Source organism: Centropristis striata, chromosome 12 (genome assembly GCF_030273125.1).
Source record: "Centropristis striata isolate RG_2023a ecotype Rhode Island chromosome 12, C.striata_1.0, whole genome shotgun sequence".
Taxonomy (NCBI): Eukaryota; Metazoa; Chordata; class Actinopteri; order Perciformes; family Serranidae; genus Centropristis; species Centropristis striata.
This window is the reverse complement of record NC_081528.1, coordinates 14713225-14740342: the sequence shown is the minus strand read 5'-3', so window position 1 is coordinate 14740342 and position 27118 is coordinate 14713225. Positions and strand designations below refer to the sequence as shown.

Below are 27118 nucleotides of genomic sequence, written 5' to 3'. Positions count from 1 at the left end.
TCGAACAGGTGCTGGTACAGCAGAGTGAGCAGGACATCAAATTGTGCCAACGGCTTGAGGCTCTGTGGGTTGAGGCGTGTAGGTCTCTTTGCTGGATTAGTGAAGGTAATTCACTATTAAAACAACACAGCTAAACAACGCTAACTCTAGTGGATACCCAGACCTGTGACCACACCCCAGCTACTGAACACCAGATTTCATTTAAAAGCAGACAAACTCATGTCATTATTTCCTCACTTTAATGATCTGAGAATTTGAGTTTAGTCATCGGTGTACAGTAAAATACAAGACGAATACATTTAATTTCACCAGTGAATCCAAGGTCGTTAAAACACACAAACTTTGGTGACTTAGGCCGTGAGACACAAATACCTTCATATACACGTCAGTGGCCAGGTGTATTTCCTCTAAAGGCTTCATGACAGTTTATGACAGCATGTGTTTGTTCAGGAGGAGGGCAGACCAGCGAGGACATGGAGTGTCTGAAGGTGGTGTGAGGTCTGAAGATGGGAGACTTCCATCCAGAACTCTGACCGAAAGAAACCTCTGGCGTCACCGGAGATCCTTGAAACCGACTGGGAGAGATTATAAATTCTTAAAATAGGAACAGTTACCTCATATTTACACTTAAAGCAACATGATTAACCAGCTTTTGAAAGTATGTAAAAGAATCAATCCGCATTAATCTGCCTTTATTCTGATGTCTTTAATGAATGAAATGAGTCACCTGACTGTGGCTGAGTGAGTTGAATGGTTGGCTATCTTGTTCGGATGGGACGACCTGTGAGGGATGGTGCCTAAACATAACACCGTAGAGATCCAACGTTAATCTTTAACACCGGTCATACAGTTAGAATGGCTCATAATGATTTTAAAAATGCCTGAGATATTTCTGGGTCATTATAGGCTTATGTGTGCTGCATGCCTCATTTGGAAAATCCTCCAAGACGACAAGATAAATGGGTGAATCATCTTCCACAATAATTAGTATCTCACAATTTTCACACAAACTTATATGTTGCTACCCAACAGAGGTATACACCTACAGCATGAACACGTCTCTAGAATATCCTTATCTTATAATAACAATACATTCAGTTATCTGTGCACAAAAAATCTGCTGCCAGTGGTTAGATATTATGATTTCCTTTAATGCACTATTTATTTAACCAAACACTCGCTCAGATTTTGTGAGGATCTGCACAATCCTAATGACATTTGAAGGCTGTCACCTGATTTATCTGCCACAATGGAGGTCAAATCCTTTAAGGGACTAAATTACATAATCAAAGAGAAGGAGCTCAGTAGGAGTAATCCTAAACAAAACAACAGCCAGCATCTGTATTGGTTTAATCGCTGTGGGTGGTCAACCGTGGAGTCCATAATCCCCAGAGAAGGTTGAAAGATGCTTTTATGAGCTGATTATAGTGCAATTATGTCTGTGTTAATCTTGTTTATATGCAACTTTAGATGAATACATTTGGCAGAGAGACTTATTGTGTTATATCCTAGGTAGCATAACATGTGTGAAGTCCCTTTAGAGCTGTGCTTGTAAATAGATTAAGCAAGTGTGTCAAACCTCTAACCCTGCTTTTACTGATATGCCTTAACACAGTTATGGCGCAGAGAAATCCCCAAAGCAGATCAAAGCTTATGAGTTTAATTTGACATGAACAGTTCTTTCTTTTTCTGACAGGTAGAGTAAAGTGCTTACCCATTCGTCCATCTTGTGGCGGACTGATTAATGACAGTCTGGGGACGGTGTTTGGCTTAAAAACACAGGGAGAGAAAAAACACAAATCATCACTTTCTATTTGCTTGTTTTGCACTACTTCTTTCTTTAAAGTCTTGAAGTAAATGTCAAGATGCTGCATGATCCTGACAGGCTCACACATTACATTACACAAACTGTATAGCAGAAATGGAAGGTTACTGCAGGTGAAATAATAACACTTACTTTCCTGAACAGACTCCTTTCATCCACGTCCATGTTTTCAGTGCTGCAAGACATAAGAGGATGCTTCATTAGTCCTGTTGGGTTCAGTTGGCTGAGCACTGCAGTGGTGCCTGAACTTTTTCATAACAAGCCAAACGTCTACAGCATATAACATTTATAGTTTAAATGCAAAGACAGATATTCAATTAAGGAAATACTGATTTTTACTTTGAGAAGAATGCAAAACCAATTCCCCCACAGACTTTGCAGTAAATTATTAAAATGTGATGTAGAACAGAGCGGAAATTGATCATTAAAAATGCACTACACTAGAGTGAGATAATTCCTTGCTTTTACACTGATTTTTACTTTACAAACTCATAATAATGCACATCATTTCCAGTCCTCAAGAAGTATTTGAACAGTTTAAACATTTCATTATTTTCTGTATAAATTGGTTTCAAGGAAAAACTAGGAGAAGACTTGAGTTGTTTATTCAATATTATATATTATAATTGTCTGCTAAAGAGATTATTTGACTGAAAACATTATGCATTTGTTCAAAACTGCAAGATATTGAGAGGATTGGGGCTTCTGTGAATGAATTTCATTGACTTTACAAGACATGACTTTTCAGATTTTTAATTAAATTTTGTCACTAAAATCTAAATATTTTGAAAAGAACTCTATAGTAAAACTGTATTATTCTTATTAAACTCCTGCAGCTTTATGTTCCAAATTACATTTCTCTATAAGCATTAATTAAGTTTGAAAATCAAAACTGTATTGACCCTTCAGGCATGGCAGTAATACTGCAAATGGGGTTAATATCCGCTGTCCGTCATCTAGTCGCTCAGTGGAAGAATCTAAAGTCTCAGCAGATAAAACAACATTTGTACTATTAAACTCAAGCAGACAATCAATCCTGTGTCAACGGTGTCTAGGAAACCCAATAGGGAATCCTGACTAAACCCAAGCAAAGCTTAGCTTATTCAGGTGTGTGTGTGTAGATAACCGCAGGGCAGGGCAAAGCCATACAGCAGCTAAAGCTAACATAAGACATTGGGGCTGAACTCAGGATATGGCTTGTTTGCATTGTGAAATACCTCCTACATTCTCTCTCTCTAGCTTATATGGTGAAAAGTAATGAAGGACAGAGTGAAAAGAAACAGACTCAGCGAAGGTGAAGAGATTGCATATCAAAGATGAGCATAAAAGGTAGGCTAAGATGTTCAGAAATACAGTGAACAGGGACAATACTCACACATTAGTTGTTGAGGAGTGTCTTGAGAGGGACATTTGGGAGTTATATGGGATCTGTAGGACTGACACTAAACAAGAAACGCAACTTTAACATCCACCATATTGTAATAACAGTCAGTGTTTTGCTTTTGGTTGGAGTTATACTCATAATTTCAGTAAATAATGCAGCATTTTGGGGAATTTAAATTGCTTTCTTTTCTGTCACAAAATGTACAAAATCCAAAGGACTGCACTGAGTGATTAAAGAAGTTAGATCACATTTGACTCTTACTATGAGCAACTATGAAGAATGCTGGATGGAAATTGCCATCAGAACATGGTCTTGACTTCATCTTGTCAGACTTAGACTTGTGTTGGACTTGTTACTCGACTTAAATGGTCTTACAGCCCCGCTTTGAGTAATACAGTAATACAGTCCAATGACCAAACTAACAGTGGCATTACATTATGAGATTTACCTGATTTATGTCCATGTGGATTATGGGAGCTGTGGCTCATCTGAGGCCCTGATGAAGCTATGGCGCTGCATGAGAACAATAATAAACAAGGTAAATAAGCTCCAACAAAACAGACGCATCTGCCTCTAACAAGCCAGGCAAATTATCTTTAATAAGAGTCGGGGTCAGACTGTTTTGTTACATTAGTTCTACTTTTAGTTTGAATTTTGATTTTGCAAGTACTTTTAAATTATAGGCATATAATGTTGAGCTTGATGAGGAACACCGAAATATTTTCTAACAATGAAGGCTGTGAAATTTGTTTAAATTATTTTTGGATGCATATCAATGTTTAAACCAGAACATGCAATTTAGTACAATTCAAAATATTCTTTTTTAAAGATATCTTTTCTATCCTTAAAAAACAAAAGCAAAAACATCTATAGTTATTCAGTTTTGGTAATGGTTGTGACTTTGCAGGAGTAGATGTGTCAGGAGTGACACCTAGTGAGAGGTGAGGAATAACATTTAATTATTTCCTCCATAGGTCCTCATTTAGTCTACTTTTAGGTTAATATTTATTTTATTAAATTAGGATTGTGATGATTATCTTTCATCAAGATTATCTTCTCTACCTCTGATGCTGAAGAGAGTTTTCCAGCTTAGCGATGTAGGCACTCTGTTCATTCAGCTTTCTTTAAAGGGAAAAAGTTTACATAAATAACAAAAAGGTACCAAACTTTTCACAAACTGCAGTTTAAATATATGTGTGAAAATGCTTTATGGTTTAACTTACTTTGCCATCTGCTGCATCTCTTGCTTCATCTTGACTAGTACCTCTTCTAGTTTCTCATTCTGTAATTGATAAAATGGTTGGAGATCAGTAGGCAGTGAATAGAACAGGAAACTAATTAAATCATTCTTTCAACATGATTGATGTGTTGAAAAAAAGTTATGTAACACAGGTTTATATTGTAAAATGATTGTGATGGAATAGCACTAAACCTAAAAAACAACAACATCCCATTACTTACCAAATACAAAAAAAGAAGCCTTAAAGTGTCATACACATACACAACAACAGCAACCCAGATGTATCTCACCCGTTGCTGATAATAGGTCAGCAGTCTCTTTTGATGTCTTGCCTGGAACATTATAACCTGAGAGAAGGGAAGAAAAGGGGTTATGTGAAGTCTTTATATAAATACATGGCATATATAGTAACTCAAACCATCTTGAACTGACTGAGACAGACCACATTTTATAACTGGTATAAGAACAGTTAACAAGAATGTTTTTAAAAATATTTTTTCATGAGATAGAAAATGACCAAACTTTGCTGATTTCCGAGAAGTGTTTGGTTGCAACAACGTTGATGTCGGAGAACAGGGCCTTCACCTCTGAGCTGCTCTGAAACAAAGATGTTTCACATGCCTTGTAATGATAGAAGGCTTGTTTGATTGATATCAGTCTGTTTCTAAAGTTATAATGTGTGATGTTAGGCACCTTTTAGCCACCCAAGGATGTCATTCAAATAACAGAAAAATGCTTACTTTGTCAGAGAGAGGTGATACTTGGCATTTGGCATTGCATATTAAACACTTGCCTGGATTGCCTGAAAGAAAAGTTGCAATTATATATGGACAAAAATGCATAATCTTGCTAGGCTCATAGTGAATGGTGGACATATATCCTCTAATTCGAATACAGGAACTGGGGTGTCAAAGTGCTTACGCCTGGGACCCGAAATTAATTAAGTGTAGCACTCTGTGTCTAACCCTGGAAACCAGAGCGAATTAAACTATAATCAAACACCTGACTGAGATTAGACCCATCAGAAAAAGATCCATGGCTTGTGAATATGATTAAAGGCTCACAAAGTGGGACCAAGGGACCTCCAGAAGAGTTCTTCAAGAGATCCCATATCAATTCTGAATTGTGCCATTTCACCCTTGTTTCATTTGAGGATATAGCTGCTGAATCAGATATTTCAGTCCCTCTGCTGTTATATTATAATTGACGGGAACAATATCAAGTACTGTACTGTCTTTGTAATTTCTTGTGGAAGATTGATGTCTTTTGAGAGGGTTCGGCATGGAAAAGTTTAGGTAAAGCTCCTGGCTTTAGTACCCCTATTTAAAACAGTCACTAGTTCTGCAATATCACTTGGATTCCAACAGATGTCCCTGTTTAACAACTTTCACCTGCCTGGTACTAAAGCGCAGGTATGATGCTAAACTTTTAAACACACCGGAACTTTACTAACAGTGAATATGCATCATGGACATGTTGCTACCTTTCTGATAACAGACACTACAGATGACATGTCCACAGGTGGTGACAGCCAGTTTTCTGTCAGTGCTGGGGGAAAGGAAGCAGGAATTGCAGCAGATCCAGTAAGACATTTTAAGACCTGCAAGAAGATAAGCAAGGTGAGCTCATCCCGATGTCCCCATGTTCATCAGCTCTATTCCCTTAATATAACATATAAAACACACTGTACACCTGTGTTGACATTTACAAATATTTGCATATGTCTAAATGATACAAACTAACACCGTCAGACACTGATGAGTTCAAAATGTCGAACACACGAACGGAGGTAGAAATGTAGTTTCAAATGTAGTTTGTGTTAAAAACGCCCAGCTAATGTGGAGCTGTCAAAGTCAGACAACTGTAACTTGTGAGCTGTTAGTGGTTTGACTTTAATATGTTGACGCAGAGAAACACAACCTTACATTGAACATCTGACCGAAGGAAAATAATTTCTAGGAATACAAAAAACATAAAAGGTCTACTTGGGCTACGCTCCCAATAAGGTTAGCATTAGCTAGTGCTAAGTTAACAGGCTAACTGACTTAAGTTTGTTGACTTGGCGTGAACGACTTTGGCAAACGTTAAGTGGTACGTTAAAACAATTCAAATCTCACCTTCACTGAGTGCTATAAACAAGTTTCTGCATTTCTTTTAAGTTTACAACAACTTTGTAACGCTGCTAACTCCTTTATATAATAACGTAATGTAACGTTACACGCAGATTCCGTTACTACGTTACCCACGTTGCCTACGGCATCCCGCTGCGAGTGAAGTGAGCAGTCTTCTCCTTAGTCAAACTAGCCGTCCCTATATAATGTAGTGCGTCCGTATTGTGATATTTACGGTAAATTCATTGAACCTGCTTTAACACTTTACTGTCATTCTTTCTCACTTTTTTCAGTATAAAACTCTTACCTGCAGAGAGGAGATGAAGTATTGACTATATCAACACACCACGCGAAATAACCAAATTGCGTCGCGCCGAAAATGTATTTGTTGTGTGGACGTGCGGTTTTCAGTTTTCAGAATAAAGTGTTACACAACCAGGCCCAAATATCATTTAAATTATTCTAAATGATCTTATTTCCATATTTAAATTAAATATGGAAATAAGATTAATTGCATGCTATTCACAGAACTGTTCACTGTGGATTTTTAAAATAAAGCGCCTTTAGATATCGACTGTACAGTAAATATTGTATTATATTAAAATTAATTAAAATTGAACTGACTGTCACAAATTCCACTTCAGGTTAATTCTACAGGACCTCAGGTATCTTCTCACAAACTTACAGGACTTTTCACTGTGGAAATTCATAATAAAATGCACTTGAATATTTTACTGTACAGTAAGTATCCAAGTGCATTTTATGCTCACTTGGAGCAGTTTCAATGAATTTACCGTAAATATCACAATACTACATTATAGGGGCGGCTGGTTTGACTAAGGAGAAACGAATGGCGACTCATTTGACCGCAGTGGCATCCCGCTGCCAGTGAGGCTAAAATGCTAACGTAACTTTTAATGTAGTTTTATGTATGTTAAAACTGCACTTCGTTACCAAATTACAGCCGCTTTGCTGGTAAAGTGATCTGAAATAACCGACAGCCTATTTATATTCAAACGGCTATTTTATATGTATATTCAACGGCGTGCGTTTTCTAAGTTAACGTTAGCAAGCTAACCGAGAAAACCGTTAACGTTAATATAAGCTATCATCTAACGTTGGCTAGCTCGTTTACAGTCATACAATACAAATAAAGCTCTTTTCATCAGTAACTGGTAAGTTTGACTTAATATCTGTTTTTAATCCATAAGAATCCAGACCCATAATCCTTTAAGGAAAATTATGGGGGATATACCACAGACCAAGTGGACCACATAGAACACATTTATGATGTTTTTTGTTTTTTTTAAATACTACCCCTAAATGTCAAAGATCTGTGATGTGACATATACGTTACATTATTTATGTTTATGATATCTTTAAAACACATTTTCTGCTTACAGAAACACAAATTTGCCTTTATCTTTGCATCTCCACAACATTTATCAAAATTGTGACATTAATAGTGCTGTTTAACAATAAACTATTTTTTCAGATTTGTTTTTAAGTAACAAAATACGAATAGATAAAAAAAACAAAAAAAAACAAACAAATAACCATGTGCCTTTTTGTTTGCATCTCCATAACATATATCGAAATTGTGACTTTAATTTGTTCTGGAAATATGGTGAGAACAAGTTAAATGCAATACAGGACATTAATGGATTAGAATTGTTAACCTCTTAACAAAAAATAAGCTTTTTGAAATTAGCTACTTTTTCACATTTCTGTTTCCAGTCACAGCCACATTTTGGAGAAGTCACTTCTTGTCACAGTCACATGACCACCACACCAGGGTGTTGAGTTAGCCAGGCTAGTGTTGAGTATACCTAATTTAGGGATTTAATGAGTTAAGGTGAAGCATAAAGCTGAATAATTCTAATGATTCTTAAAGATTTAAAGTGTTACACAGGTGTCACCATGGGTTGTTATGGGTTAATACATTTTGCTTGATGTTTAAAAAGTGGAAATAATAGCTAATCAATTCATCTTAAAATGACTTTTATTATTTCCCTTAGTATCGTCAATTGTGTCTAGTCATGATGAACATTGTGCATACTTGCTTATAACGGGGGCAAACAGTAATATTTGTTAATTTATTTTCCCAGAAGTGTATTCTGTTGGTCCAAAAAATGTGACAGTGAATGCAAGCCTAATGCAGTGCTGTCTCAAGGGCAGCAGAGTTGAAGAATAGCAGAAGAAACACAAAACGATTTTTGAAGAAAATGCTAGCAGTATTGTTGTTTTGGCAGCATTTTCAATATTATACAAAAAAACAACATTTTAAAAGAAGTGTTTGTGGGTTTTTTCAGCCATGCATAGTTTAAGAATCCAATATATCACAAGCTGTAATGAGAAACGTGTTTGTAGTTGTACAATATGCAGTCTACAGTATACACTTTGACTTGGACAAGTATGGGTAGGACATGTTCTTCATCAGACCAGCTTCTTAGCGATGAAGAAGTCTTTGAGTCGTTTCATCTGCCAGAAACCAACAGACAGCAGAATAGAGGTCTGCACCATGGCCCACCGTAGCACTTTACTGTTGGTGTCCTCACTGATCTGACGAAACACCTCTTCTTTCTCCTGAATGAGAGGAGGGAATATAAATGATTCAGATACATCTACCCTTTCCTCCGAGCAATGTACTTTTATGTGCTGTCATGTGATGCAATGTTTGCCGACTGGGCAGTAAAATATGTATCTACCCTTTGGTACTCCTGCTGCCTGGTGATGTACATCATCTGATCTATGAGGTGTCTGAGGCTGTTTTCCAGAGTCTCCATGTTGTCTTTGGTCTTGTCAGTGTTGGGGTCAATCGAGTGCTCTCCCATCTGGACATCCAAGTGTAGCTTCTGTACAGCATGATAGAGAATAAAGAGGAGTTATTATATTTTCATGTCTGATAAGTCTTGACTTGCAATATATTTTCGTAATGTGGTATGTATAAGTGCATGTTTTCCTCTGTTTTAAATTAATATTGTGTTTGTGTCCATAGGTCTCACCAGTCTTTCTCCAGCAAAGACAGCAAACCTTGTGGAGTTGGTTTGGAAGCACAGGTAGTGCTGACCAGAGGCATGAGCTGTGAAGGTGAATTTACCATATTTACCATAGCGTTTGGACATCAGAACCTAGAGACCAGATAATACAGTGTTAGGCTAACATTTCTTCAGCTGTGGGTCAACACATTTCAGATGTGGTTGCTTTTGGTTCTTTTTTGGTTGCTTGAGTGTTGAAGTGGAAATGATGGGTTAGTATTTTAAATGAAATCAGATATAAGCTGGTAGCATCTCCGGTGTCCATTCTTTTTGGAATTGCATAGTGCAAATTTGAAATTCTTGTACTTTACTTGGTATTTTCATTCATGATAATTGTACATTTCAGATATTTGACAACTGTTAGAAGTTAACTTTTAAGTTTAAGATTTTAAAAACTAAACCTGTGATCAGCACATAAAATATGATCCTATGTTGTAAATTTAACCACACGAAAGTATATGAACCATTAAAAAATTGATCCACCTCAGCAAGCTGTAAGATTCAAAGCAAAAAGCTGAAGTGGGGGTTTGAGACTGATATTATTATACAACAACACTAAAGTGTTATGCTGTAAGTCTTCTAAGTTTTCATTAGGACTGCACAGTTGATTTAAGTTTTACAAAAAAACGCAAAAGTGCAATGTCAGGTGCAATATCCATATTGCAGAAAGGTGTAATGTTTATCAAAGTATATGTGTCAAAATACCATCTTGAATTAAGTGTTGTGGCGCTGCAAAGTGTCCCAGCCTGCAAACCTTATTTTCTAGACTTTAGAAAAGTTGTTAATGGATATTCTCGCAAAAAACAAACAAACCATGATTTCATTTAAATATATTTTTCAGCTAAATTGAGAGTAAACATGCAAAAAATGATCACTCTCTTCGAAATCATAAATGATATCACTATTAAAATATCAGTTAAAATAAACGCAATTATATATATTTTTTCAAAATCGTGCAGCCGTAGTTGTCATCAATTAAATTGTGCAGTGGTAACGATGTGTTAAATGCTTTTCATCCTTATTTGGGTTTGGGTTTGGTTCAAATGGGGAAACCATTCAGCATGTTTTTGTGGCCCTGGTCTGTAAGAAACCTCTCCTGTGAGTGCCGTACCTCATGGTTTGGGTCTCTGACTGTCACAGTGACACCAAAGTGAGGGGAGTTGGAGAACGCCTTCATATCCCAAGGCTCCAACAAGAAATATCCTGGAGATAAGATACAGTCTCATATGAGTGCATTCATATAATCACACAGTGAAGTCATTGTCAAGCTTGTAACATTTGCAGTAAAGATTAGATTAAACATGAAGAGGCGATTGAAAGTATGCATTTTATTTTGGGATTGTTCAGTGCTTCTCTGTACTATAAATTGAAGGTTCTTTATAATTCCATGACTATTTGTGGTTGCAAACGCACAGAACAAATCCATTTCACAAAAACAGCAAGTAATGACCAGTTTGGAGTCATAAATGGCTTTTGCACTCGCTGAAATAAGAGACACACAATCATGGAGGTACATTTAATAATACTGTGTGATTCAACAGTCACGTGGCAGTTCACAATACAGTTTTCCAAATCTAATTCAACATTCATTACCTCTGTTGAGGCCACTAACGACACTCAGGAGGAATATTCTCTCTCCAGGACTCACCGCTGACCAGCATGTCTTCAGGAATCTCCTCGATGATGCATTTTTCCTCCTGCTCCCCGAGATCAAAATACATGGCTGCTGCCAACATCAGGTAACACTGAAGGAGGAAGCCAATGCCTCGCAAACCCATTTTCAGTTTACAATGAGCTATTAAATTACAATACAATTGACGGTGACCAAATGTTTGGCCTGTAGCTTTAGTTGACTTATTTTTTGTAGAGCTGAAATTTCTAACTCAAGGTTGAGGTATTTTTGTTCAACTAGAGCTGAACACACATCCTATATCGTGTATTCGAAGTGAGAGGCTATAAGGGAGACCGTCTGAGTGTGAGAAACTCACAGGTGCTGTTTTATCTGACGAGACATTCTGGTCTTTTTGTGACTGGTTCAACTGGGAGCCAATAGCAAAGCAGCTGATAGTGACTTGGACTGACTGATACAGATAATCCAACAGTGTCATCATAGCACACAAACATGAAAGTAAGAGTAACTATCTTGCAGCATTTTCTATTAAAATGATACAGAAAATATCTACCAATTAATTTAAGAATGTAAGTGCTTTGGAACTTGGGATTTAAGGGATAGTTGTTGTTTTTTAAATAGGGTTTTTAAGTACTTCTCAATAGTCAGCGTATGCCCTACAGCAGATGGCGGTCTGCATGATCCCAATTTGGAGAAGCAGGCAGGAGTAAGGGCACAGACGTTAAGCATTGTACTGCTGTGAACTGGGGCAGCAGCATAAAAACATTTTAACGACTTAAAAAAGCCCCTCCGTTAAAAAACAAAACAAATACAAATTATCAGTGTAAGTGTTTGCTGTATTTAGAATATTTGAACTGCTTTCTTCCAGTCAGACAGCCCTGTTTGTGCTTGGGGCATGCCAGCTGTAAGCTACTGTCGGTAATATTCTCGGCCCCACTTAAAAAATCAAAACTATCCCTTTAAGCATGTTAATGTTAATACTGCAATAGACTTATTCCCTCTGCCAAGAGCTTGCTCTGTATTTACCAAACTAAATCGAAAGTAATACTGTAGATGCTGAACTGTGCCCTAAGGGGATAAATCACAAGCTACAACAAGATGCAAGATGAGCAAATAACATATCCAGAAAAGTGTTGATCTGGTTTGCTTGTCCCTCCAGGGTAAGAATATGTATGAGCACGATGTACTGTGGTTTGGTGATTGATGATTGATTTTGACAAATTAGACGAATGCGTTTCTCATCTGCCCTACTGACTTAATTTTTGTATTTTTTTTTTTTTTATTCCTTTTAAAATATAATGTTCAACTTTTAACCTTTTAAGAAGAAAGGATTACGAGTGTCTGTTACTACAGTATGAAAGAGAGTTCAAATGTCTTTGGGATTTGAGTGGAAATCGTAATCCAGACCATTACATACAATAGTTGCCATATGCTAACCCTAGATGAGGTCACTTATAAAGTAAACCCCCGCACACAGAATAAGCCCTTCTCATATTTAGCATCTGCAAAATGTGTTACTTCTCAAAGTCAGCAAAGAGTCAGAGTCCCTTCTCCTCCCACACTTCAGTAGTTCAGTAGTAGTAGTAGTAGCAGAAAGTGTGAATATTAATCAATACGTTAAACTATCAATAATAATCTTCAATTCGTGGTGAACCACGTATTAGTTCTACGCCTTACCATTCAAAAGTTTGGATTCAACTTATATTGATGTTGCTCTTCTTCCTTTCCATAATAGCTATTTTAAAAGAGATTAAAAAACTGTACAATTCAGACACCAAATGTATTATTTGAATTAAAAATAGTTAAATGATTAAAACTTTCATTTGTCGATGTCCCCTTAATGTTGCATGATGGGGGAAAATACTATTGCAACCTTTTTTCTTTTTCTTTTTTTTTAAACCCCAAAATACCCTTCAATTTTTAATTAGTTTTCCAGCTCTGAAAAGCGTATGTGACCCTATATCATTATTGAACCACAATGATGCTATTAGTCTCTAAATGTTTTGGGAAGCCATTATTCTTTGAGCCCTCTGCAGTCTACTCAGTGGTTAGACTGAAAGGTTTAAACTGTGTCAGTCCATAGTATGCTGGGATGATCTTCCCTGATCCAATTCCAAAAGAAAACTGTCTATTTCCATTGTGAAGTCTGAGGGATTAGTGTTTTAGTAAAATGCCATTAATTCCAGCTTTTTAAAGTGCACTTTACAAAGAAACCTGTTCCTATTTAAATCTGCACAGATTTGAATGCCCAGCTTCCAATTTCTTTGATCAATTACTGGTGATTTCTTTTATTCCTATTGAACTGCGCTCATAGGTATCTTTGTCTCTGGTGGAACCATTGTACGTTGTTATGTTCTCCATGTACAAATCATCCCTTTTTTAATGAACCCTTCATACAAAATAACATCTGTTTATAAGCGTCTGAATGTACCCAATTAAGCTTCTGTGGCGGGTGATTCCAAACTTTTGAATGGCACTGTAATACTGTATACTTGGCGTGTACTTTACAATCACCTCTCTGTCACTTAGTTGATGAAATTACTGTTAAAGAAAGCCAGAAACCGGATGTAGTCCCGTTTCTCCTGATTCTCTGTCTCAGTAATTTTCCTCTCCCTCGTCGTTCAAATTGGAAGGACCTTTTGCACCAGATGTTAAGTTCTTATTACTGTTGAATCTGTCATCTGCAGTATGCCTTCTATGTTGCTTGGTGGAAAGGAGGGGGGATCATAAGTGATTTTACCTGTTTTAAATATTTCCACCAATATCATTCACTAAAGAAGCCATTTTTCAATCTGTTTAAAATTGTGTTGTCTTCATCCTGCCAAGAAACCTTTACGTGTAGCTGTTGTCTGCTCTGCCTATTAAATGGGACTCCCTCATCATAGTGGGATGTGCTGTACTGGACATCACAGCATGACGTGTGCTGTGAGATTTCAGGCCATGTGAGCTAAATCAACATTTGGTGAACTGTTTTAAATACTTGGTGAGCACATTCATCAATTTTATGACTAACACTTCATCAGGGCAAATCCAAGCCAACACCGCAGCTTGAACTCAGGTCATCCAGTTAAAAGCTTTTCTCTCGACACTCAGTTTGATCCTGCGGCCCCAGTGTTAGTAATATGACCTTGGGAGCTCAAATATAAGTAAGTCTAAATGTGTGCCTTGGATGTAAAGACGTCAGACAACGTACTGAGCAGAGGCAGTAAAGATAAATCAAAATCATGGACTGTGAACTGACTTGACTTCAGATATACATAATGTAGTATCTTTTCTTCTGAAAAGTTGCAAAGAGGCCCACACTGCATCAAGATATATTTACATTTTATTGACCATAAAGAAAACAAACATTTTTTTGTACAAAAAAACTTTGAACTAATATCTCCATAACAAAAAAGGCATACAACACATTACTTTGACATTTGGTATACTGTACACTACAGGTTAAAATCCTGTCAATAAATATATTCTTCGTCTTCAGGAGAGCAACCATAATGTCTCAATAACATTATGTTTTGAAAGTGGGGGAGGATTGTACATTAATTTAATTTCCCGACTCACTCTTCTAATTCTGTATTTCTGCTAATGGAAGGATTGAGGCATCATGTTTTCCCCTGTGTCAGAGCTGAAATTATTTGGATTTAACATGTATTTCTTGGATATTGGATCTTGAGTATCATTTACATGGATTTATTTCCAAATCCGCTTGATAGAAGCTCCTGTAAACTATAATCCAGTGCCAAACAAATTAAGCCCAATTACAATGTGAAAATGTGTTTTTACTCAATGGCTATGTTTCAAACTGCACTGTTCCATCCCCACACAATTTAGATAATCTGTCAAAACTGAATTGGTGTCTAATAGCTTTTTTATTTTTTTTTTGCCAAACTACACCTCTCTAGTGCTGTCAGATCTATCACTGTGACTTGAGGATGAGACTTTCTGCAGTTTAAGAGTTTCCACAAACATAGGCCATAGCCTGGGAGGAAATAAGGAAGTCATCATATTTTTGCCTCATGTAAAAACATTGCAGACCTTTTGTTGTTGTTTCTTCGTCTTCGTCCTTTCCTCCCCTTCCTGTCTTTCCTGTCTTTCTTCTCTCTCCTCTCCCTCCTCTCTTTCTTCTCCCTCCTCTCCTGGCTTAGTCATAAACAGTTGTCGGGGAAGCACTTCCTGCCCTCCTCCAGCAGAGGGCAGGCTAATCCGTTGTTGGCTGAGTGCATTATGACATAGCGTGTGCGGTGCTGCACGCCTGAGTCTCCACACTTGCCTTTGCACAAACCCCAAGGAGACCACACTGACACCTCGCAGTCCAGAGGGGTATCTACAGAGAGGGAGAGAGGGGGGCGGGGATTATAATCACATTGACATTGTGGCTTGGTTCATAATTGTGGAAAGTTATTGCTTTCTCGCTCTTGTTCCTGTTTAAAAAAAGGAGGAATCCTTTTTCAAAATATTGTAGTAATGATTCACATTTTATTGGTATTATATAGTATAATATGAGAGTTTTCTTTATTAAGTGCAAAGGGGAGGAATAAGTCATACAAGGGAAAATCACTGCTCTTCAACACTTATTTGTCTGTAGAAAAGTGAATAAATGAATGATAGAGAATGCAAGAAATGGTGGCATGCTGTGTGTGCAGCTCTTTATGAACCTGTAGCTCCTCAGAGATTTTTGGCAGTGGTTGTGCTGCTGAAGTTCTGACACTGATTTGGAGCCTTGCTTAAAGGCACCTCAGCTGCAATACAGGGAAAGGGAGCTCATCACTGAAGTCTAATGTTACATCATGTACTTTGTAGGGCATGGTGAACTTGCTGGGCTACCTCAGCCAACCTTGTTGTCAGCTTCCATACAACTTATTTGTATAACAGACTTGTTGGTTAAAGAGTAGAAAAGCAGAAGGATGGGAGGTGACGTAGATGCTACATGGATGGGTGTTTGGATGGAACAAGCAAGTCAAGTCTCCCTTTACCTTCTGAGGGAAGGATTAGATGATACAATGTGTAAGAAGCAATGGCGATTTATCGTTTTTTTGCATTTTACAGGTAAATTCTAGAGCAGGTGTTTTCTAATCTTTAATGAAAGTTGTTGCTCAAGCCCTGGGGAGAGGGCGTAAAACAGACAGAGGGATTAATGGAGGAAGGGTAGGATAAACAGACATAGGGGCAGGATGGAGCATTTGGATCAAGGCAGGAAACCCCAACAGATTCCTGGCCTCCCTCTGTTGTTTGTTGATGGGTAGCCAAGGGAACGGACTTGTAGTCTGTGATGCTGAGTCAAACCTTTACAGTCACCCTGAACACTGAATCTGATTACCACACTGTCATCTCTACTGCCAGGTTGACACACAATCTGTTTCTTTTTACCCGCTTCAAAAAAAAACTTTCCTGGTCAAGTCATTTGTTTAGATTTTCTGTGGTGAAATATGTTTTTATAAAAGCTTATTTTCCCCACTTAGGAGAGCATCAGTCACACAGACAGGTTGTTTGACTGCTGCATTGTTGGCTTTACTTCTGGTTTGACACACTCTTCGTCTTCATTTTTGCCAAGCCCTCTTTCTATTCTTACTAACAGTTTTTTTTTTTTACTGTTACCACTAATCTGTACAACAGGGAGTCTTAAATGTTAACAATCTGGGAACCAACATTAAATAAACCCAGCTTCGCCTTATGGATCAAGATCTTGTTAAATCACACACGTCTGCATCCTATTTTGGGTCGTGACCTAAACGTTGCTGTGCAGAATTTCCCCTTAGATTTTTCTTTAAATGCTGAAAATCACTTTTTCAGTCTCTCATTTTGAGAATTTTCCACTGGATGCCAGATGTGCCCCTGGCATTTTGTAATGCCCTGCCCTCACTTGGCTTCTCTGGTTTCTGGTTGGAAGTAATTGGGTTTGTGTGTGGCCTGTAATGGTTCCCAAATGCTCTCATTTGATTCAGCAAAAGACTAATACCCAAGCCTACCCAATCCTAGCATTGTGAGAAAATCCTACATCAGTTCTTTCGCACAACTTAGCGATTAAATGTTTATTTTCTTTTTAATGTATATATTATTTGATCAGTGCAAGCGTAATGAAGAACGGCATTCGAACGGTGGATGCAAACACTGTTTACATGTTGATGAGGGGTGTCACGGTTCTCCAAATCCATGATTCGATTAGAGTTTAGATTTTAAGGTGATGATTCCATTTTTTTATTTTTATTTTTAAACTTGAGTCGAGATTCGGTTCTTTCAAAAGATGGACTACATGGTAATTTTCTGGTGTGTGCCACACTAAGGTCATATGGTCAAATATCCGATTTGCTTTTGATTTTGGAAATTTAAATTATTAATGTTTTACTTGGAGAATATTCATATTTTAGTTTTAGTATTTAGTTTTTTTGGCCTGGTACTTAAAGGTAACTTGTGTAGTTAAACAGTGTGATGTTTGTGACAATTCTACTTTACTTTGTCATGTTTCTTCTGTTTAATTCACGATCGGTGTGTTAGTTATATGTTGCTGTTGCGATAACTTTAGAGAGTTGTAAAATCCTGACCTTTATTGTCATCAGTCATTTATGTTATCATGCAAGTGCCCTATGCTCATCAACACACCGCATGTTAGTGTTTATTCTCCTCAGACTTACTTATGAGCGTGTCCTCAATCTCGTTTCCTGTTGGCAGTTGGTTGGACTGGGTGGGCTCCACAGGCAGGCTGATGATCTGATTGGTCTTCTTTATCTTGGTCAGCGTTAACTTGGCGATGGGCGGCAGGTGCTTCAGGCGGGGATAGTAAAAGGAGTTGGCAGGGTGGCTAGGGAAGGAAGAAGTGATCTATGGAGGGGAAATGGACAAGGAATAACAGTTTATAGCAATGTCCTTTAATTATATCAAAGGGTTGCATGAATCTTGGCAGACGTGCTGTGCATTTAGGGTACTAAAATGTTCATGTCCCTGTACACCCGATTAGTTATTTTTGGCTTTAAAACAATGTTGTACTTGGCTCAGGCTGACCCACCTGTGTGATTTTGTCCTGTGGGATGGTCTCAAAGTTTGGAGAAGAGAAGGTGAACCCGCTGTCAGTTCCTGCATCATATGGGAAAAGCTCCAGTGACACGTTCTCTTTCCAGCGGTCGCCATCACACAGGTCGAAGCTCTCCACGCCTACAAACCAGTCCGGGCTTGGAACGAGACGCACAATAAACGACAGCTGCAAATAGAGAGAAGGAAGTAGAGCGTGGGGAGGGAGATGGAGCGTAGAGAGAGAAAAAGAGAAAGAGAAGGAAATGAGGAGGTGGGTTTGATTGAGATGGTGATAAAGAGACAGAGGAGAAAGACATGGGTGGAAAAGAGAATAGAAAAGGATTTGTTAGTTTATGCTACCATATATTATTTGACTTTAGTGTTACTGTTTAACTGCACATTGTGTTATAGTGTGGGCTATTGTGCTTTGGGTTAAAAATAATGTAATTAGGTTACTTGCAAATGGAAGTTAAAACCATTATGCACTTCATTGTTTTTATCATTATTTATACTCTTGATTTATCTATTCATTTAACCTTTACAGCAAAGGAACTGATAGAAATAATTGGATTTCTTTGGAAGTTAAAATTAGCTTAATAACTTGGTTTTCGATACAAACATCCATACATCCTACCTGTGTAATTAAAGTACACCATGAATTTAGTTTTGCTTTCCCATGACATTGTTTGAATTGTGACAGATGGTTTAAAAAAGTTTTGAAATCAATGCAGCAGAACTGGAGATTTCTTATTTTTTTTAATTGTCTCTCTTGTCAAAAGTTGCTACAATGTCTACATTACCCACAATGCAATTCAACAGCGGACAGTCTGGTTTGGGTGTACTATGCTAGTAGCGGTTAATGTAGCCTGAAGCAGAGATGAGAAGCGGGTATCAGAGGTCTGGTAAGCTCACCACTTTCCAACTCAACGCCGCCAGATTTTTTTTAATCGTCAAAGGCGCTCAGCCCTTTCCGTAGTCCAATAACTCACCCATAACTCTGTACACACGTGGTATTGTGCAAGCACCAGAGTACATTTTGTGTTGGTGAGCATCTTTTGTTTCCAACTGGCATTTTTTTCATTTCTCCCACCTCCAAACCACACTTTTGCCTCCTCATCACTCTGTCTCGTCTCTTGTCCAAGCCTAACATTGCATTTGGTAAGACGTGTCCCTAACTTTATGACCTACCCCGAGACTCATCAGTAGGAAGTTTAACAGCCAGATCCTGCTGAGCTTTACATAATTCATTGAGACGTAAATTAAGCTTACTGCTTTTTGGAAGCTCTCTTTGGGGTGTAATATATGTGGAAAAAAACAGCTGTAGCTGGTTTTATAGTTACATTAACCGTTTTACTGCATCAACCTAGTAAAAAAAGGCACAATGCAACGTCTTTCTCATAATCTAATGCTTTTTACATTCAACTGTTAGGATCTATGTAACAAGTTTTTACTTCACCAAGAAGACATTCAGTGCATTAAGTTAAAATTTAGTTGTTGTTTTTTCTCCTTTTTATAGTTTTGGCTGAAATTACTTGAGACAACAACTCAATGTATTCTCACCAATGGGTTGGTGTGATTTTTTTTACCGAAACTGAATTGGCTTTAGGAACCAAAGCAACCCTTTTAAAGTTATGAAACCACTACTTCATACATTAATACTGGATGCAGTTATTTCAATGATGTAGAACATGAGTAAGGAGCTTTCCAACAGGATCCAAACACCAGTCTCTTGGGTCACATTGTCGGGTTTGTTTGAGCTATCCACTTCCCCTCCCGCCCGCACTTAATGCATCTTTGGTCTGTATGCTACTATAGTGGATTCTGTGGGATAGCTACAAAATTTTAGTGCATTTCTTTTCATACCAATAACTATGTACAAACCGTGAGAACAGCCTGAACAACTTAAATGGAAATAGCTTCACTACAGAGATCACAGGGGTAACCATGCCCCTGATCTTATTTAACCCAGGTATGTTTAACATTTATTTGGAAGTTAAACAAAACTTATCGCACCCAAAATATTATTATTATTATTGGGCACTGCTCAACTACAGTGAGTAGGTGGGAAAAAGGTGCTAAATAGGACCTTTGCAAGGTACAATGGATATTCCTACAATAAAATAATTCTTACAAAGACTTCCATTTTCACTTCTAAATAATGAATTTATAGTATGGTCAAACTGATAATATGCATGATCTGTGCACTTGATTGTGAGGCTGTCTTGATTAGAAGTATAATATCATTATATTTTATAAGAATAATTGCTAAAACTACACATGAAGATAAAAAACAATAGCAATGATTGGTAACATTTTGATCCTTTAGCCCCCTAACCTCGGCTCAGAAAAGCAACGCAGCACCTTGTTATACATATTGACCCCTCTGCAGAAGGCCTCTTATATACTCCATGCCCTGACCCAGACTGAAGGAAACCAGGTGTTGAGAGACTTACATATGAGTGTCTGGCGAAGACCTCAAACTCAGTGTTCATCTGGCCGGTGCCTCCCATAACAGCAGGAGCGGAGAGGATCCCATAAACGCTCTGGATGCGTTCGCCGGCCGCTTCGACTTCCTTCATCAGCGTCCAGGCCTCGCCTTTCTCAGCAAACTCCCTCACTCCATTGCTGGCAAACTCATTACGCTGCCACATGTGGAAGTCAGAGCTGTGGGTCACCCCTAAGAGTGGAAAGAGGGGGAAACAAAGTCAGTTGTTGCAACAGGCATTAGTGTATATTATATTGGCCAAATGAACTGCATTAGCCAGTTTATATATTTATCTACAAAAGTACATAAAAATGAGGTTGTATTTCCTATTGATGTCAGTCAAGTAGTGTAACTTAATATTTTGTCATGTCTTAGGGGGATTTTTTGAGAAAATCAGAGGCATTCAATGGGAAGAAATATTTAATAATAGGATACATTTCTAACCAATTGCATCCTGTATACTGACCTATCAGGAAATGATTGTGTTTTTGTATTTACTATAGATTTCTCTGTCAGTGATTTTCTACATTAGCCACCCGTGGCTCATGCAGTACTGTTATATATCTGTTGCTAGTACTGTGACCAATGAGAATACAGTTCTCCAGCTCTCTGTGCACTTACCAATGAGGTTTGACCACTGTGCAGGGGGCCGGTAGACAGGATACTGTTTAGGGAAAGCTGCCTGGGTCCACTTGCCGGTAAACGTTAGCCTGTACTGGGCAGTTTCTGATGCCGTGCACATGGGGACGTCAGTAGGAACTGGCATCAAATGAACGCCTTGGTCCAGTGTCAGCATCATGACAATCAGGTGGTAGAGTGCCTGAGAGATGGAGAGGATGTTCCTTGTGGTGTCCATGATGGTGATTAGGGTAGATATAAGGACCTGAGGGAGTAAAGGGAAAACAAAAAATGGAGAAAAGTCAGTAAAAGCATTTCTATCAAGCTACGTGAATATAGCTGCAAATGTATACAGGTTTAATCGCCACATTACGCACACTTTTTCATGCTTTCTGATCTTCTGATGTAACACTTTAAGAGGTTTGGTTTGGGACACTTTTACCAGCTGTTACCATAAATGTCTTTATTCTAAGTGTTCAACTGATTTTATTCTGCCTAAGAGGATTCCTTCACTCTTTCTTTTGCACACTCACTTCTTCTGTTCGTTAGTTATCATTTGTCTTAATAATTATGACATTTTTACTTGTTCTTTTTCTGTCTCATCTGATACATGACAAAACTTTTAAGGAGAACTGGTGAAAGGGCAAAGCGTCTGGCTGCAGCGTCAGTGTCGAGTGGGGCATGTGAGTCAGAGGGAAAATATCTCAATTAAACATGCTCCACTGTTTTTCCACTGTTTTGACTTGTAAACTCAGTTAAACAGTGTTGGACAGGCAGAATTGCATTCATTTAGATGCAAATATGGAACGTTTGTGGTTTGTAGTTACAGTTTGGTGAGCTCTACATTCCTGCATTAAATGATAAGGCTATGCCAGCTGACTTTCATAACTTTGGATACCTCATCATATCATACTCAGCAGCTACTTGGCACTCATCCTGCAACCTCCCTGAACTCTTCCAATGACTCTCGGCTGGTTTGACTAGCTCATAGTGTCCGATCTTTCTCATTTAACAGTATGAGTAAAAAGTCCTTATGCATATGTGTGGGAAGCCCTTGATTAATGAACGTGCTAAATGTTCCCCTGTGGGACATGCATTCATTTTGTATGAAGCACATCTTTGCCTCTGAGAGGTATGTACATGAATAGCATGAAATAGAGTGACATTGCTGTGTCAAGTGGACCACTTGACATATTAAATTCTGCTTTATGAGAGTTAATGGATGTGGAGACTTTCTATCCTTTAAATCAAAGTGGGTGCTATTATACTTTACAGATTGTCACAGAAGTAGAGCGGAATGTGAGATGTTTGCATTTCACTGCAAAACAAATTCCTCCTTAATATAACACAGAACACTCATTTAAAATCTACACTTCTTTGTCAGGTGTTTGCTTACTTTTACCTGAATATTGCAAACAATTCCCCAGTTACAGAAACGATCTCCAGTAATTACACATGCATACTTAGTAGCCTTCTATAATACAGCTGTCATTTCCTTGAATAGACCGATATCTGTGCTGCCATGTGGCGACAGGATGAAGATGTGGTGTAGAGACTACTCACTGATTTTGCCCAGTGTTCCAGATGAATGGAGGGTTGCAGCAGATGAGTTGAGAGGAGGGCTGGAAGTGAGGCGAAGGGGAGAGGAGAGCGGTGGATGTGGCTGTCGAGGAGAGTGACTGCGAGCCTCCAAGTCCTCTTTCGCCTATTTATGTCCTTCAGGAGGTTCACCCCTCTCTCCTCCCCCCCTCCTGCTCCACTCCCCCGTCAAGCTTTCTTCACTTTTCTTTCAATACTTTCTATGTGCTTGTCAGTGACTTCCCTGCCCCCTTCATGCCCTTTGACTTTGGCTCTCCCTCCTCCAGCCTCCTCCTCCTCTCTCTCCTACTCTTTTTAAATAGCCTATTAACTGGCTAATGTGTTCAGCAGTTCTGGATGCACTGCCAGAGGTCCTGTGTAGCTCTGTGGGTTGCGTGTCATTTCACAGTGTGATACTGTAGGTCTCTATATCTACAAATATGACTAATGAGGCTAATAATGTACTCTCTCAATGTCTCTTGGTCGGCTTTTTAAATTACAACTGAGCTGCTAGATCCAATCCCGGCACAGCTTTTTAAGTCATGTAGGAAGTTATATTGCCTGTGTCACAGGCAATTTGCATAACTCCTTTTAATGTGTTTTTCAGGGCCTCATAAAGTCAGTAGAGTTGAGGATTAATCCAGCAAAATATCGAGGAATGAAAATGTTTTAAATATAAAGAAGCGCATGTTTTGGCGGCAAAGGGTGAAGGTTTAGCAAAACCTTACACCTTTAAGTTATTTCAGTTGTGTTAAATAATATTAACTTGGATTTTTACAGGACTAAATCAGTGATTTATCCATTTACCTTTTAATTGTGCATACATTTTCTGAACTACTCCACCATTTTTTCCCTACCATCCTGGTAGCAGTTCACTTCATTTGTCATTATTTTGTTTAAATGACACAGTCACATTGTAATGCACTTAGGGCTGAAACCCATTATTATTTTCCTTATTGATTGATTGCATTAACCAGTTGCTTATTTGGTCTAAAAATGTCTGGAAAAAAAAGAAATGATGTTTCTCAAATATTTAGTGACGGCTTAAAAATCGCTTGCTTCTTCTGAAAAGCAGTCCAAAACCTACATTATCAAATTACATTGATATAAACTAGTGAAAAGTAGCAAAACCTCCAGCTTCAGATACGTTTTCTCTTGATTGGCAAATTAAGCGACCGTTCTACATCTGAATGCAGTTGCAGAAACAAATTATTTCTGAAAACTAGTGATGCAGTGGACACTACCAGCATTTGAGATTTAAAAGTTGCTGCCATAATCAGTAGTTAGAAAATTAGCTAAAATTGGATATTCTGGAAAACATGAATGTGATTTTTTTTCAGCTGCTGACTATAAAGTATGACATTGGCATTTTAGGATGTTGAGGCAGGTGTATTTAATTCACTTTGTACATCTTTGACAACAACATGTCAAACCTCATTATTATATTCAAAGTGATGCTCGCAGTAATGCAATAAATTATGATTTAAATCTTAATTAACAGATTTTCATCTTTTTAGCTGTAATTTCAAGCGTTCATCACACATTTTTGACAAATAAAGACAAGAAATAGTGTAAACAAAGTCACAAAAACAACCCTTGCTACAAACATGAAGTGTTTGTTGTCACATTTGCGGGAAAAAAAACTTGTTTTTACTGGACATGAACAGTCCATGTAGTGTCTCTGAGTGTTTTACAATGTGTGATGTGTGACTACCACACCCACAGGCAGCCATGATAACAGCTGCTCTTTTCTTCCGGATCCTGTGTTGTGTTGTCTTTAATCTCTCAGCCAGGTAATAGAGGGTATTTATTTATTTATTTTGCTTTACTTACTGAACTGAGGCAACACTCTACACACTCACGTGCAAACACAAATCTGTGCCAACATGCTGAATCAGGCCACATCTAATGATTTCCATATGGTCACATGCCTAACACAAACTACACACAGACCAGTTGCACTCAATCAGCCTCTCTCAATTTCCAGGTTTTATTGTTTAGACTTTAGAGTCCAGTCTGCTTTCAGTCAGTGGCATTTGAAAGGGGGAAAATTAACTCATCACCGCCCTCGTAACTCCTGCACAGTGAACAGTGCTGTACTGTATTTGGTTTCATTGAGAGTAGTAGAGCGAAATGAGAGAAAAAAGCAGCATGAGCAATAGGGCTGAAGTGGGTGACTTTGAGAGTGCTTCTGGCTTAATTCATGAGGGAAATTCACAGGTACAACACAGGTTGTACCTTAACACACTGCATCATCATGGTAGAAAGCAGTAGGTTGCAATATTCTCTAGAAAAACATAATTTGTCTTCATGTGTCTGCAGATATTCACATTGCTGCAGTGTCCTGGATCAAAACCCTAAATCTAAACCAACTCCTGGTCTGTTGCTCTGCTGCAGAGCTCCGACCCTTGAATTGCTAAATTGGCCCACAGGGATCAGCAAAGTTATTACAGTAGGAGTAGCAGCAGTAGCAGTAGTAGGTATCTTAATGACATTTAGATTGATGGACCTGCTAGTTGAGAAAACAGTCGCCAATCAAGGTCCAGTTACACACTGAAGTTTGCTTCGTTGTCATGCAACTGTCAAAGACTTGTTAATCAATTCCAGTATTCTGAACAGTTTTAAGGCCTTTATGCCAAGTTGATCTTCACAGTTAATTCCTGATCTAAAGATCAGTTAATGTCAATACAATCTCCACTCAAGCTCCACTTAAGCTGAACTTTTAACCGTGTCACTCAAACTGAACTATATGTTTATTGCCAGTCCATATTTATTTAATCGTGTCATTTCTATATCATAGATAGATAGATACTTTATAAATCTGCAGCATAAATCTAGAAATATTTGATACCTTGCTGTGTAAATGTTGAATTTTTATAGTAAACTCACATTTAAGTACAGTTTTCTATCTTTTTTTCTTTTTTTTCCCTTGTTATTTTTTAGGGATTATTATAGACAGATGTGACAGGCTTTCTCACACATACACTGTCCATGGCTTCAGCATGTGTTATTGCCTCCTCTGTTGCTGTAGCGAAGGAAAGCTTCACAGTGGAATGAATGATGGCCTATTTTTGCTTTATGTTTTCAGCACGTGACTGAAAACGTATAGGAAAGTCTTGATTCAGAAACACTCTGGAACCGGTCTGACATTATGGTGTGTTTGTATAGGAAAACGGCCGGTCGTATACGTTGTTTGAGAGGAAGCTGTAAAAACCCTGGAATCAGGAGAGTCTGAGAGAATATAGGTCAGGAAACACCACCAGGGCCGCTAGCCAAAGAGGAGAGTCTGGCACGTGTCTACAGCTGCAGTGGGAGTTAAGGATGTGGGTATATATTGTGGTGGGAAGCTGGGAGTACAGTTGGAATCCTATATATTCCAGTGGCAATAACGTTATGTGGGTAGGATTAGTCTCCAAAGGATGAGGTCAATATACCATTGAGTGTTTAAACCAGTGTCTGAAGTTAGCATAATTCCTGTGTTCATCTGAGACCTTATACTTATTCAATACAGGTTTGTATCTTATTAAAGCGTTAAGAAATTAGACACTAGAGATAGGCCGATAGGTGATGTCATTGTCTATCGCGATGGCTGGCGGTCATTGACCACTGAGCCCAACATCGTGATTTAAAAGCCCTCCCAACCCCAAACACCTACTACATACCAACACTGGGGCACAGGTTTGCAGTTGCATTCATTGCATGCTTGAAAAGTAACAATTCCTGTATTTTTAACCATGCACAGATTGGATTGGACAATGGATTTTGTGAGTGCAATTGAAAGTTTGAACTAATCAAAAGTATAGGACAATTTATTCAATATTTATTCATGGAACTAATTCAGTCTTCAGTCTATTTTTATAGTCTATACAATGCATTTGTTTCTGAAGGAAGAACATCGTGATTGAAAAAATGACATAATTTTATTCATAATGGTGGGTAAAGCTACTGTAGCAGGTTTTGTATCGATGTGATTTGATCTGTTTTGATGACTCATGCAGATATTATCGTCCATTGTGATGTTTCACTGTCAACATCCCCATGCCAATTCAGCAGACATCCCCAAACCCTATAATGCACTATCACCATCACAGTGTGGTGATTTAGTTTACATTCAGATCATAGATTGTGCCTTTATCCGTTGTTATTATTACTAAATTCAAAGAAAGCTCCAATCAGTGTTAATAGGGCCCCACAGGAATGAGTT

General features: G+C 38.1%; 3 protein-coding genes across 5 annotated transcripts; all 3 read right to left on the bottom strand.

Annotated features, from left to right (window-relative positions):
* Positions 1-220: 220 nt before the first annotated feature.
* On the bottom strand, positions 221-6731 carry LOC131981987 (probable E3 SUMO-protein ligase RNF212). Of its 3 annotated transcripts, none has more exons than XM_059346537.1 (13): positions 6696-6731; positions 5933-6049; positions 5190-5251; positions 4972-5046; positions 4740-4796; positions 4433-4491; positions 4272-4331; positions 3658-3722; positions 3201-3267; positions 1958-2000; positions 1715-1769; positions 728-797; positions 221-575 (listed from the first exon to the last, which is right to left on the bottom strand). In XM_059346537.1, the coding sequence occupies exons 2-13, from the start codon at positions 6039-6041 to the stop codon at positions 386-388; spliced, it is 912 nt and encodes a 303-aa protein (XP_059202520.1). In that variant the 5' UTR covers positions 6042-6049; positions 6696-6731; the 3' UTR covers positions 221-385. The 3 variants fall into 3 exon arrangements, with proteins under 3 accessions (XP_059202520.1, XP_059202519.1, XP_059202521.1); XM_059346536.1 differs by having other exon boundaries at positions 6567-6703; XM_059346538.1 differs by lacking the exon at positions 6696-6731 and adding an exon at positions 6375-6399.
* A 2069-nt stretch (positions 6732-8800) lies between these two features.
* Positions 8801-11439, bottom strand: si:ch211-255i20.3 (transmembrane emp24 domain-containing protein 11). Its single transcript, XM_059345485.1, has 5 exons — positions 11247-11439; positions 10710-10801; positions 9566-9691; positions 9269-9415; positions 8801-9146 (listed from the first exon to the last, which is right to left on the bottom strand). The coding sequence occupies exons 1-5, from the start codon at positions 11374-11376 to the stop codon at positions 8997-8999; spliced, it is 645 nt and encodes a 214-aa protein (XP_059201468.1). The 5' UTR covers positions 11377-11439; the 3' UTR covers positions 8801-8996.
* A 3107-nt stretch (positions 11440-14546) lies between these two features.
* Positions 14547-22955, bottom strand: spon2b (spondin 2b, extracellular matrix protein). The gene is made up of 6 exons (XM_059345484.1): positions 22900-22955; positions 21340-21601; positions 20687-20910; positions 18229-18420; positions 17858-18044; positions 14547-15552 (listed from the first exon to the last, which is right to left on the bottom strand). The coding sequence occupies exons 2-6, from the start codon at positions 21572-21574 to the stop codon at positions 15374-15376; spliced, it is 1017 nt and encodes a 338-aa protein (XP_059201467.1). The 5' UTR covers positions 21575-21601; positions 22900-22955; the 3' UTR covers positions 14547-15373.
* Positions 22956-27118: the final 4163 nt, after the last annotated feature.

Coding starts and splice junctions, on each gene's coding strand:
- LOC131981987 (XM_059346537.1), bottom strand. CDS start 6,041: ATGTCTTACTGGATCTGCTGCAATTCCTGCTTCCTTTCCCCCAGCACT. Junction 1,770..1,957: donor AAAGGAGTCTGTTCAGGAAA/GTAAGTGTTATT, acceptor TGTGTTTTTAAG/CCAAACACCGTCCCCAGACT. Junction 798..1,714: donor GCCACAAGATGGACGAATGG/GTAAGCACTTTA, acceptor TGTTATGTTTAG/GCACCATCCCTCACAGGTCG.
- si:ch211-255i20.3 (XM_059345485.1), bottom strand. CDS start 11,376: ATGGGTTTGCGAGGCATTGGCTTCCTCCTTCAGTGTTACCTGATGTTG. Junction 10,802..11,246: donor TGAAGACATGCTGGTCAGCG/GTGAGTCCTGGA, acceptor TCTTATCTCCAG/GATATTTCTTGTTGGAGCCT. Junction 9,692..10,709: donor TCAGAGACCCAAACCATGAG/GTACGGCACTCA, acceptor TCTGGTCTCTAG/GTTCTGATGTCCAAACGCTA.
- spon2b (XM_059345484.1), bottom strand. CDS start 21,574: ATGGACACCACAAGGAACATCCTCTCCATCTCTCAGGCACTCTACCAC. Junction 18,045..18,228: donor CACAGGACAAAATCACACAG/GTGGGTCAGCCT, acceptor TCCCCTCCATAG/ATCACTTCTTCCTTCCCTAG. Junction 15,553..17,857: donor GATTGAGGACACGCTCATAA/GTAAGTCTGAGG, acceptor CCCTCTCTGTAG/ATACCCCTCTGGACTGCGAG.